The 13,061-nt window shown below is 43.6% G+C and overlaps 1 protein-coding gene across 1 annotated transcript in view; it reads right to left on the bottom strand.

The window, feature by feature from the left end:
* Window positions 1-13,061, bottom strand: part of MYO1E (myosin IE) — a 222,535-nt gene that overhangs the window by 32,855 nt on the left and 176,619 nt on the right. Inside the window, exons 19-22 of the mRNA XM_027553869.1 lie at window positions 10,029-10,173; window positions 5,916-6,030; window positions 5,538-5,707; window positions 4,010-4,155 (exon numbers count right to left, since the gene is read on the bottom strand). Coding sequence (XP_027409670.1) covers window positions 4,010-4,155; window positions 5,538-5,707; window positions 5,916-6,030; window positions 10,029-10,173 — 576 coding nt within the window. The remainder of the gene's footprint in view (window positions 1-4,009; window positions 4,156-5,537; window positions 5,708-5,915; window positions 6,031-10,028; window positions 10,174-13,061) is intronic.

Here is a 13,061-nt window from a genome sequence, read left to right as displayed (position 1 = left end):
CCTGGCAGGCTACAGTCCAAAGGGTTGCAGAGTTGGATACTAAGCAGCTAAGCACACACACACAGGTCAGTTCGGAATTTGGACAAGAAGCAGCTCTCGAAGGAGCCTTCAGAAATGATGCTTGGCCTTCTATCAGCAGTCCCCCCAAAGCCTTGGAAATATGCCCCAAAGGCATCAGACATCAGGAGTGTTTCACCTCCTGATATTCTCACCATGTCTCCATGAAGGCAGAAATGCAGGTTGTCAGGGTTCGGCCTTTTATTAGATAGGGAGTTTTCCTTTCCCTGTGAGTGACTGTTGTCATCACAGCTCTCCGAGCTATTGGGCCTAATCTATTTTTTTTTCTTGTAAGTTACAAAAAGTTTTTAAAAAATTTCAATTATAATTCAATTAGATATATTTCAGTACACTTATAAAAGGTAGAGACTTCTAAAAATATGATGTCTATTAAAGTATTAGGAAACACTTTTTATTATGGAAAATTTCAAGTATATCAAAAAGTAGAGAAGCAGAATGAACCACCACATGTCAGGAGGTTTCAACAATGATCAATCCACAGACAGTCAAATTCATCTGCAGTCTCATTCCCCCCACTTCCACACACCAGCTAGGTTATTTTACAGCAGAGTATAATCATATTTTATCATTAAACATTTCAGTGTCTATCTCTAAAAGATAAAGTCTTCTTAAATATAAATAACCACAATATCATTATCACACCTACAGGAATAAACAGTAAATCCTTCATATAAAATATTTGCCACGTTCCCTGGTGGCTCTGACAGTAAAGAAGTCGCCTGCAATGCAGGAGAACTGAGTTCAATCCCTGGGTCAGGAAGATCCTCTAGAGAAGGGAATGACAACCCACTCCAGTATTCTTGCCTGCAGAATTCCATGGACAGAGGAGCCTGGCAGGCTACAGTCCATGGTCACAAAGAGTTGGACACAACTGAGCAACGAACATTCATAACACACTTGTAAAATATTTAGTTATTTTACATTTCCCCAAATTGTCCTGTATATTTTCTTGTATGGTTGGTTGGTTGGTTTGAATAGGCAGCTGTGAGCCAATTTGGCCTCCCCAGTAGTTATAAGAGTTAGGGATGGGCTGAAAGATCAGGTTTGTAGGACACTTGGTAGTCTGAATTAGAAGAAGCCATTAGGTGTTCATTCTAGCCAACAGTCAAGAAGTAAGTCCCATAAAGTCTTCAAAACACACATTACAACTCTCTTCCCAAAGTGCAAGACAACTGTTCACATTTTTCTCTATACTAATACTGAAATATATTGAGAATACACGTGTACACACATCCACACAGATACGTTCTCCTGGTACCACAATCGATTTCTCCTCTATGTTTGATTCTGCACACTCTATCTGACTGCACTTCTAACTTGGTTTAGATTACTAGCCTATCCCAATGGCTGAAAGAAATGAGGCAATGGTTATTAATCCTGGCAAACTGGGGCTCAGTGACTGTCACACACAGAAATAACACCTTTAAATGACTCGGGCTCTTTTTCCCTCCTAGAGTCAGAACAAATTTCAGGCTAAGTACCTCATTTTATTACATCCTCCAATAAGGAAAGGCCACAAGGAAGCAAACGTCCAGACCGTGAATACTAAAAAGAAAGTGGAAAAAGAATCTGATCTTAAACTGTGAGACACTATATCCCTAGAGGCTGTGAAAAAAGAAAAAGAGAGAGGGAAAAAACTTGAGTGTGAATATCCCACACCTTGGTAAGCCTCAGAGACTTGATCAACAAGACACTGAGTGTCAAAGTGCTAGATACGCATGTAGATATACAACGATCAAGCGCTGCTTAAGGCCTCTGAGGGCTGCAGACACACTCAGGCAGTAGTAACAGGAAGAACAACACTCACTCTCAGAGTAGTGAGCGCGTGTGTCCCAGAGCTGTGACTCCTGGGCTTTCAACTGTCAAGTGTGCCCAGCACATTTTAGCTCACTCAACTTAGCCCAGGTATAAGCCCTTGTTCCCATGCAAGATAAAAAAAGAAGCTTCCACTTGCATTCCTGGGACCAGCAAGGGCAGTCTTGGGGCCCAGTAACCAGGAGAGTGTGGTCAGCAGGCTGTGGCCTGGTCAGCGAGCTGAATGATCAGAAAGACCTTTGGGAAACTGGACAGTGCCTAGAGTGTGTCTGTGAAATCCATGGCACTGAGAATCACCTGAGGTGTGGCTGCAAAGAGCTGCTGGTGAACATATCTGCTTACCAGTTCTACAGCATCTTGAACTGAAGTGTTTTAAACACTTAACGTCACTGCCCTGCCTGGCTCTTTATCAGGAAAATTGGGAACAGACAAAATCAGAAACCACAGTGACACAGGCAAGAACAGACACAACTTAAAATCTGCTTTGGATGATGGCACTGGAGCCAGGCTTTTCTAGCCTGGTAAAGCAGTTTTGTGCACAAAAACTCTGCTTTTGCCTAAGAGCAGCGATTTTGTCTTGTGTGTGGAATAAGAGTGTAGAGGAGTCCTAATTCCAAGAAGACATATCTGCAGGTTCTGGTTAATACAATGGCAGCCTGAAGCTTGCCCTGGCAGAAGTTGAGGCATCCTCAGAAGGGCCCCAGGGCATGACTCAAGGAGGAAGCCTCAAAGGGGCCTTTCTTCCTCTTTTCTTCGCCTTCTGTAGCCTGAGGATTTCCTCTCATCACAGGGAGGATTTGGGGAAGTCTCAGCATATGCAGGTCCTTGCCATTTTGTCCTTTACTGTGCCCATCTTTGTATGAAATGTTCCCTTGGTATTTCAAATGTTCTTAAAGAGATCTCTAGTCTTTCCCATTCTACTGTTTTCTGCTATTTCTTTGCATTATTCTCTTAAGAAGGCTTTCTTATCTCTCTTTGCTATTCTCTGAAACTCTGCATTAAGTTATTCAGTTGGGTGTATCTTTCCCTTTGTTCTTTGCCTTTTGTTTCTTTTCTTTCCTCAGCTATTTGTAAGGCCCCCTCAGACAACCAGTCAGCCTTCTTGCAATAAAGGACAGAAATGGTATGGACCTAATAGAAGCAGAAGAGATCAAGAAAAGGTAGCAAGGATACACAGAAGAACTCTACAAAAAAGTTCTTAATGACCCAGATAACCATGATGGTGTGGACATCCTGGAGTGTGAAGTCAAGTGGGCCTTAGGAAGATTACTACAAACAAAGCTAGTGAAAGTGATGGAATTCCAGCTGAGCTATTTCAAATCCTAAAAGATGATGCTGTGAAAGGGCTGCACTCATTATGCCAGCAAATTTGGAAAACTCAGCAGTGGCCACAGGACTGGAAAAGGTCCTTCATTCCAATTCCAAAGAAAGGCAATGCCAAAGAATGTTCAAATTACCATACAATTGCACTCATTTCATAAACCAGAGTGCTGATGGGAAGAGCAAGGGTGCCTACCTGTGAACCTGGAGTTGAAGGGAGCATTTGGCAATGACCCCAGGGTTACAGATTATGGAGACCAATTTGTATTCCCCTCACCCCCGGGGGAATGAACAGGCAGAGGGGCCTCAAGAAGTCCAAAGAAACTTCCTATCTAGGACAATCCAAGGTCACAGCAAGCTAAAAGCAGCATTGATGACCTAGTGGCCACCTCTGCTCAGGCTTTTCCTGGTGAAATGGGTTAGGTCTTGATCAGGGGCAAGGTGGGCTTGGGGGCAGGACTCAAGAATGTTGACCCCCCCTTCAATATCAGCAATTATGCCCTTTTTGTTTCACAGACTACATTTTTTTCCCCTCAGATTTTATGGGAGCAAAGGATCTGAGTATCCCTTGACTAGAGGAGCAGACCAGAAGGTAACTTTTTCTTGTGATTGTAGTACTCCTTGAGACCCAAGAAGATCAGCTCTTCTTAGGGAAGAAGAGAAAACTGGGTTCTCTTCATTGTCATTTTTACAACTGGGGAGTCTGACGGTGCCTCTCTCCAGGCGGTGTTTGGAATAGCAGATGGCAGCGTCGTGCAGAGGTGGGGCTCCCCTGTCCCCACCCTTGGCCACTTACCTGAGGGACACAGACAGGATCCTCTCCATCTCGATCCTCCGCTTCAGTACTTCCTTCACCAGGCCTTTGTCTGGACCCTGTTTGACCTTTTCTCGTCCAATCAAGTATAAGCATTTTGGAGTCAGAAGCAAGTCTCGCTTTACGCTCTGTAAGGACAGGTGTTTTAGAAAGTGTCAGAGTGACAGTAGTCTACACACAGGGCCTTGGTGACCAGGTGAAAGGAAGCCGCTTTAGGCAGTGAACTTTCACTACGATCGTATGCTGATTCCCTTTATCATCTAAGTCTTTCGAGAGCAAAAGAACATGTTGCTTATGATTGTTAGGTTGACATATACAAAACTGCTGATACTTGACTCTCTTTAACTTATAAAAATGTTAGACTGATATGGATCCACCCAAGGGATCAGGGCAAACCAACATGCAGGATTACCCTACCAATGATCTGCTCCAGGATGTTTCTCATACAGGGATCCCTCAAGGGACCCTGCATATGTAATTTTTGTGAGTCCATTAAGTTTTTACTTTTTAAAAGTGATACATTTTCATTTCAATGGTAATCCTTAAAAATCTAATATAAATGTACTGTGTTATATCCAAACAATACTGAGAGACTTAACATTCATGTTTGCATTCAAACCTGCCACCAGAGCAGCTAGCACCATATTCAGTTTGTAAGGAGTGATTTGGTTTTGGCAAAACAACATCATCCTTCTTCCGAAATTAATATCGTTCTTTCTGTATTTTTTCCCTGACCAAAAATCAAACAAGAAATAACTCACATAAAAAGCTCTTAATGGCCCATAATGTATTATGGCTTCAGATTTCACTATTAGGGTCAAAATTTTATTAGGCAAAAGAAAAAAGACAATGTCTAAAGAAAGAGGTTAAAAAAAAAATCAGCTGTCCTCCAGTGGCTCTGTCAAAGCCCCGCATAGTCATTTGCCCAGGGAAAATGGATAAGAACACTTCACTTTATATTCTCAATCTTTTGATCCAATGAGTCTACTACTAACAATTTACTCTAAAAGCATAAGTACACAAATGCACAAAGCCATGTGAAAGAATGCTTACAGTATCCTTTTATTTACGATAGTTAAAAAAAAAAAAGTCATGAGAAGAGATTAATAAAAAACTGGCTCAAAATAATAGTGAAGCAACTGTTGAATGGGATATTATGCAGCTAAACAAAACAATTTATACTGACATATCTATTAATATAGAAAGTTCTCCCTGGTGTATTTTAGGAGAAAACCAACACAGAACACAAACCAGCATGTAAGGTAGATTTCAGTTTTATAAAACTAAATATACAAATGTATGTCTGCATAAAAACGTTCTAAAGGATGCACACAAAATGTGATTGTTTCTGGGTATAGGTGGCTATTTTTCTCTTGGCCTGTCTGCATTTTCTACATTTATCTACAATGGACATGTTCTGTTTTGGTAATCCCAAAAGCAAAATGATGAGTTATTTTTAAAACTAAGGAATCCGTTTGGTGACTCCCAGGGGTGGGCAGTCAGCACGTACCTTGAACCTCCTGTCATACTTGGTCACTGTGTCTGCAAAATCGATCTTCTCCCTCTTGCCCACAAACTGCTGGAGTTCCGGGTGCTCCTCCATCCCAATGTAGTCCCCAATGAAGTTCCTGTTAATACTGTTTCTCCGTCTCTCCTTCTTGTTCAACAGAAGGTTGGAGGCTGCAGTTCCCAAAAGGGCAGAGAAGGGAGAAGGATCAGTCCCCGACAAGGAGGAAAATGCTCCGTGTGGAAAGACACAGAGGGACTCTAAATGAATGCAAGGCTGCAATGCACAGTCTGTGCAAAGTACAATGAACTTGTACCTTCATCTAAGCTCAAAAATATCCCTGAGATTTGGTAAATGAATGAAATAAAATGACTATAATACCCTCTTCTCTCATTTGGACATATTTCTTCCGGGCCACGAATTTCCTCCATGATTTCTGTATCACTCGCGCATACCCATCGTACTTTCGCTCCCTCATTTCTTCTAGAAGAAAGAGCTGTGAATAGAAAGAAGACAAGTGTGAGTCAGTTCACAGGACCTGAACATTACTTTCTTGAATATTTCAAGGACACTCAGTTTAGTCAAGGACACAATGGGAAGCAGCTTCTCAGACTCCTAAACAAAGATGAAAAAAAGGTGTTGCTTATGGTCACTATAACTTTTATATATAAATATACAGAGACAAGATATTTATACATACTTTAAAATTTTGTTTAAAAATTAATTCCTTTTTGGCTGCACTGGGCCTTTGTCGTTGCAGGCAGGCTTTCTCTGGGTGTGTTGAGCGGGGCTACTCTTTGGTGCGGTACACATGCTTCTCGTGCTGCCTTCTCCTATTATGGAACATGGGCTCTAGGCACACAGGGCCAGTGGTTGTGGCACATGGGCTTAGCTGCTCCAGAGCATGTGGGATCTCCCTGGATCAGGGATCAAACCCACATCCGCTGCACTGGCAGGTGGATTCTCATCCACTGTACCACCACAGAAGTCCTTATATACATTCTTTTATTAAAAAACATAGTGGAAAATAGCTGGATCTGAGTGTATCCAGTTGGACCTTAATGATAGTGTCTGCTCTACCTTGTTCCAAACCTCTGTAAGAATCAAATGAGTGATTCAACACACACCCATTTATTTCCCACCTTGATCCAAAGAGGATATTAAGTGGCTAGATCAAATGAGCTCACGGAGGCAGCTTTTAGTGCTGCATATAGCCTCTTACTAGAATTTGCCAGCTTTTGCAGAAAACTCATGCTGCTGTGGAAAGAGGGCTGCCCAACTTTTGGTTCCATTAAAGTACAGACTTCCTGCCTCACAGAAATCTACAGGGAGCCATTGGGCAGAGGACAATAACCAGTGATTGGAGCTGGACTTATGATGTGTTAATAAGGACTTGGATTCACCAGGAGGGGCTGAGACTGATTTGGTTAAAGGCTCATATCAGACACTGGCAGGTCTTGAGACTCAGGTCATCTTAATGATGAATACTGTTGTACACCACTCACCAAAGCTCCAGAGTGACGAAGATGACAGCAAACAGCTGTAATGAACTGAGTACCCACAATGGATCGGGAATCATTCTAGATGCTTTACACACATTACTTCATTCAACCACTCAACAACTACATGTACCACTTATTTGCATTATCTCCAACTTAAAGAGAAGAACATCAGTACTAAGATTGGGTGGAGCTGGAAAGTGAACCGAGGTCTTTCAGGTTCTGCCAGGCTCCTCCTCACTTGGACATAGAATCTGCATCTAATCAACTCGTAAACTGGTGGGAAACTCTCATTCACCTAGGAAGTAGTTTACATGACTCTCTAGGAATAAAAAACAGACCAATAAAAACCCAAAGTAATGATGATGGATGTCACTGTAAAAACATTCCAAAACTAAACAGGCAACTTTGGTTTAAAGGCAGCTGGGCTTGATTTGTTGTCTCAGTTTATCTGGGTTTGTACCCTGGAGCGAGTGATCTCTCCTCCTGACATTCAACTTCTGCTTCTCACAGCTCCACCTCAAACTCAACATATCAAGAGAGGGGCACTTCATTCCACAGTCCTCAGTGCCGTATACAATAAACAAAGGTGCATATTTTAAGAACAAAAGATTTTTTCAACAATTGGACAGAATGTTTAAAAATCTGAGCCCAGCAGTTGCCTGGAAGATTATCCATTGGTGTTTTCTTATCTTCTGTGTTGGGTTTCTGAGTAAGTCTTGTTTTCTTCTTCTTTCCCAGGACTATTTTAAGAGCATCATAGAAAATATTCTTGTGACTCAGAAAGGATGAAGAGTCAACCAATTCCCAACTTCCTATAGACCAGTTCAAAGATGAGCTGGTTTTTAGGTTCTTTCCAAAAGCCATAGGGGTTAGAAATCAGGGAGGTTCAAGAAGAAAAAGAGAGAGAGGGAGAAGAAGAGAAAAGCAAAAAGCATGGACACATGTAACAAAACCAAACTCTCTGATGCCTAATGTAGGTTCTCAAAGCAAATGGGTTATTTTGTAAATTCAGCACATTTAGTATAAAAGTTAAAGCAAAATCACAGGGTAGATTTTTAAAAATCTTTTTTTTTTGGCCATGTCTTTCTTGTGGCATGCAGGATCTTAGTTCCCCAACCAGGGATGGAACCCATGCCCCCCGCAGTGGAAGTGTGGAGTCTTAACCAATGGACTGCCAGGGAAGTCCCTAAAAACCAGTTTTGTAAAAGTGTTTGCAATGTCAGGGCTAGATGTGGATGGATGAGTAATGCAGGGAGGGGACAGAGTAGTAATGATGGCTGTGTGTGTGTGTCTGTGTGTGTGTGAAAAAATGGGGGAGAGGAAGAGTCAAGTGAAGGTAAAAATGCAGCTGGGAGGAAAACAAGGAAAAGAAAAGCCAAAAATAAATCTTGATTTGAAAGTAAAATCTCAAAGCTCAACTGAATCAGAAAAAAAAAAAAAGCACGAAAAACATCGAGGCTGTTTCTGTGAAAATTCAGTAAGTCGAAAAAGTAAAAACAGAGGAGAGGGTATAAAACAGAAGAGTTCTCCATTGTACCGATAAATCACTCCAGCCTGTTTTAGAAAGAACAGGAACTGTTCTGTGGGTTGCTTAATGGTGTATGACACAACATTTTCGTTTTATATTTGGAAATGAAATTGCTGTGAAGCTACAAATATCTCAAAGTGGAAAATGCTACCACAAACTTATCATACAGGTTCTATCGATGTGTGCCACTTACTTATTTAACAGCCTTTAAAGTCATTCAGTTACGACCATTAGCATTTCTGATCTCAGGCTGATCCTGGGAGGCAGGCAGAACAGCAGTGATGGGGCCCCTTCTAGTGGAGAAAACGCATGGCAGGACCAGAATCTGCCTAGAGTCAAGGGCTTCCATTACGACCAACACTGCAGGTTCTCTTGGCGATATGGTGACTACTTTTGCCAAATTCACCACCAACTCTTTTTTTTTTTTTTTGGCTACACCACATGGCATGCAGGATCTTAGTTCCCCAACCAGGGATCGAAACTGTGCCCCTCTGCAGTGGAAGCAAAGAGCCCTAACGACTGAACCACCAGGGAAGTCTGTCTCCATAGACTCTTGAAAATAGCCTTGTGATTATTACAGGAACCTCAAGAAATGGTGATACCCACCCCCGGTTAGTTCCAGCAGTTTCTCCAGCTTAAAAATTGTCTTCATTTTTAAGCTGGAATTGTCTTCATTCCACAGCCCCAGAGCTATGGGGGAGAAGGACTGAGGGGCTGTGTTGGGTTCCTGCCCAAACTGAGAACGTCCTGTGAACAATCATTCAACTCAGGGTGACCATGTGCTCCTCAGGAAAGATTAAGAAGTTCCACTCAATTAATCTGTGGAGGTCTGATAAGTTTGTAAATTGTAAAACCTATGTGTTTTGAGTTCCTTACTGGTAAATATCCTTTAAGATTGGAGATTCCTCCTTCTATCTATTGGTCTTCTCAAAGTCCTTTCTGGGCTTCCTCATGGTCTTCAAGGCACAGTCCTGGGAATTCTCACTCCCAGGCTCTGCTCCACCTTTATGGGACATGATTTGTTTGGTGTCACCCAGGTGAGGATGTAGGTTAACCCAAGCCTCCTTTCTGGGCAAAGAAGTATCTATTAGCTGGGATACTACTGGACACTAAAAATAACTATTGGGCACCTCCTCTGAGCCACTTTCTCATGAAGCTCTGAGTACACAAAGGCTCACAAAACAGACCCTGACCTCAAGGCAATGACCACCTAGAATGGGAGAGAGACAATAAGTACGAAAAGAAAAGCTCTTGTGAGGATGGTTTTGTATCCAAGCTGAGGACTCTGAAGGTGCTAGGGTGTGGGGCATGAACCACACATAGACTCGGAGCAGCAGAAAGCCTTCTTTGAGGAACTGACATTTAAGACAGGAACCACAGATTGAAGTAAAGAAGCCAGCCTCGCTGTGGGGAGGGGGCTGAGAGGGGGGCCACAGGGAGAGGCGTGGCCTGGAGAAAACTCACAGATTCGGGGGCTTTGATGAACACTTTGCTCTTCCCTAGCTGGAACTGGTCACTGTCCATGTTGACGGACTGCAGCAAGTGCAGGACGCCTTGTTTCTCGTCCCCCTTCCACGAGGGCCAGGTGGCTTTGGTCAGGATGGCATACCTGTGAGGAAAACAGGGAGAGAAGGATCAGGCTGGGCCTGTACGCCCCCCAAAGGCACCTGGTGCTGCTGGAGTCCTAGCCATCCCCTTGCCTCCCTTCGGAGGCTCAGGCGTAGACCTTGACAACTGCAAAAACCCACTGGGTCTGGTATGCCCATTTCAGAGCCGCCACCTACTCTTTCCTTCTCCAACCGTTTCCATGCTAACGCCCTGGAGAGAATCTGCTTTTCCTTTCTACCACTGTCTAAAAATAGCATCGCTGAAGGTCACCAACGACACTCTTCTGGCAAAATCAAATGGTCTGTTCTCAACACTGATTTCCCCTGATTTCTTGGGAGCACTTCACAGTCAACGTGAAGAGTTTTTATGAAGCTCCCCATAAGCAGCTGTTATGATTACGATGGATCAGCTTTCATCTGTGGCGTTTTCTGCATCTTGAGTCAGGAGGCCCTGGTGATTGGTCCTCAGCTTTCTCCAGTCTCATCTCTGCTCTCCTCTGGCTCACCCCGCTCCTGGGAGGATGGCCTCCTCTTCCTGCACACATTCCCTCTTCAGAGCCTTCGCCCATGCTATTTTCTCTGGCAGATGTGCTGGTCTCCAAACCCCTCAGAGGGCTGGCTCCTACCCAGGGGCCGGGGGTGTAGCGGGGAGGGTCCTCCCCTTCAACAACGCTTCCACAGAAACCTTTTTGGACAACCCACGCAAAAACTGTCCCCTTTGCTATTTTCTCTCATAGAAAATAATATTTTGCCTTCAGAGTATATATCAATTCGTAACGATAGTCATGTCTGTACCTATTTGGGTAATTTATGCCACCCCCATGGGGATGGGAGCTCCACGAGGGGGCGTCATATCTATGGGGCTCACCCCGCACATCTGGCACCTGATACAATGCCAGGAACACGGCAGGAAAGAGGAACCTGTTGTAACTAAAGGGTGTTCTCTGCATCAGGTGCTGTTCTTGGTGCAGGAGATTCCTTTATCTCTATAGCAACCTCAGTCAGCTGGTCTTCCCATTGTGCAAAACAGGAAAGACAGGAAAATAGAGAACTACCCAGCGCTACTCGGCTAGCAGATGCCAGAGCTGGGATTTGAACCCCAAGCTGTTTCTTTCATCACGGCAGTACATACAAGACATGGATTAGTATACATGTAAACTTTTCTTTACAGATGATACAATCTACTACATATGTCTATGTTAGAAACATCATAATTATGTAAGTGAAAGTTTTTCAGTCTTGTCCGACTCTTTGTGACCCCATGGACTATACAGTCCATGGACTTCTCCAGGCAAGAATACTGGAGTGGGTAGCTTTTCCCTTCTCCAGCAGATCTTCCCGACCCAGGAATTGAACCGGGGTCTCCTGCATTGTAGGTGGATTCTTTACCAACTGAGCTATGAGGGAAGCCCAATTATATAAGAGGCTAACCTAAACGGGGAGAGAGAAGCATATTACAGAATGTCAAATACAAAAGGTACCAAAGACTTGAGGTGGAAGGAAGGGAGAGAAGGATGGCGGGAAGGAGGGGAAATTAGAGGAGAGTATGGGTGAGAAATTGGAGGGTGTGTTCTATGTGCAGGCACATCTAGAAGATAAGCAATGAATGGGCCCAGGCCTCTAAAGAAGCCCCCCTCCTCCTCTGTTCCCAGAAGCTTCTACAAGGAGTAGATTCACTAATGGCATCAAAGGGAGAAGGGAACCTTGACAAGGAGAGTGGCCCTGCCTTCAGGATCCTGGGCTCTCTAAGGGGACACAACCAGGTACATCACACACTTAGAACCAGCTGGTCAGGACTAAGGTGATTCTAGGGACTCTCTCTGCTCCTCCTAAATATCCACATTCTGCCTGATAATATAAATTCCCTCGAGAAGCAATCCTCCTATTAGTGAATCCTCCCATTCCCTAATTAGAGATAAAAAGCTTAAAAGTGAAAATGTCTACCTGAAGCCACATATTAGCATGAATACTTTTCATACGTGGCATAATAAAGTCGGCTACACCAATTAACGGAGAAGGCAACGGCATCCCGCTCCAGTACTCTTGCCTGGAAAATCCCATGGATGGAAGAGCCTGGTAGGCTGCAGCCCATGGGGTTGCTAAGAGTCGGACACGACTGAGCGGCTTCACTTTCACTTTTCACTTTCATGCATTGGAGAAGGAAATGGCAACCCACTCCAGTGTTATTGCCTGGAGAATCCCAGGGATGGGGGAGCCTGGTGGGCTGCTGTCTTTGGGTTCGCACAGAATCGGACACGACTGAAGTGATTTAGCAGCAGCAGCAGCAGCACACCAATTAAGCCTCATAGAAATGACTGACAGCAGAGATGCTACTGGGGGATCTCAGTGGCGAAGAAGTAGCAATGTATCTGCAATCTAAAGGGAGGAGGGAGAAAGCTCATGCAGGGTATGGGTGCAAAAAGAAAGAGCAGACCAACAAGGTGACACATTTCTTCGAAGAGTGCGATTTTGCTTGGCTTGATTTAATCCAATCAAAATGATAAACCAAAGTATTTTTATTGTGTAACTACAAATAGGTACCTCTTTGCAATTCACATCAATCCCCTATTAAAATAATACTGTATTTCTCTCTCTCTTTTTTTAATAGTAAGGAACTTGGTTTCCAGAGACTTTTTCTTCTCCTCTTTCCTGACAAGACCTTTAAGAGTTTGGGTCTGGGAAAGACAGGGGAATTGCCTGTCCCTTTGACCACAGACCACTTGTGGTGGTTCCCTTTGCTTTTAGGAAGACGGCAGCAGTCTCCTCACTTCCTTTTGTAGTTCACTGGAGAGACCAGAGCATAATTCTAGTACAATGTTCTCTCACTATGTAAGTACACCCAGTTCACTCATGTTTCTCCAGGACATACTGGTGGGAATGGGTTCACAAG

This window comes from Bos indicus x Bos taurus, chromosome 10 (assembly GCF_003369695.1).
Source record: "Bos indicus x Bos taurus breed Angus x Brahman F1 hybrid chromosome 10, Bos_hybrid_MaternalHap_v2.0, whole genome shotgun sequence".
In the NCBI taxonomy this organism is placed as follows: Eukaryota; Metazoa; Chordata; class Mammalia; order Artiodactyla; family Bovidae; genus Bos; species Bos indicus x Bos taurus.
The sequence above is the reverse complement of the archived record's forward strand: the minus strand, read 5'-3'. Positions and strand labels throughout refer to the sequence as shown.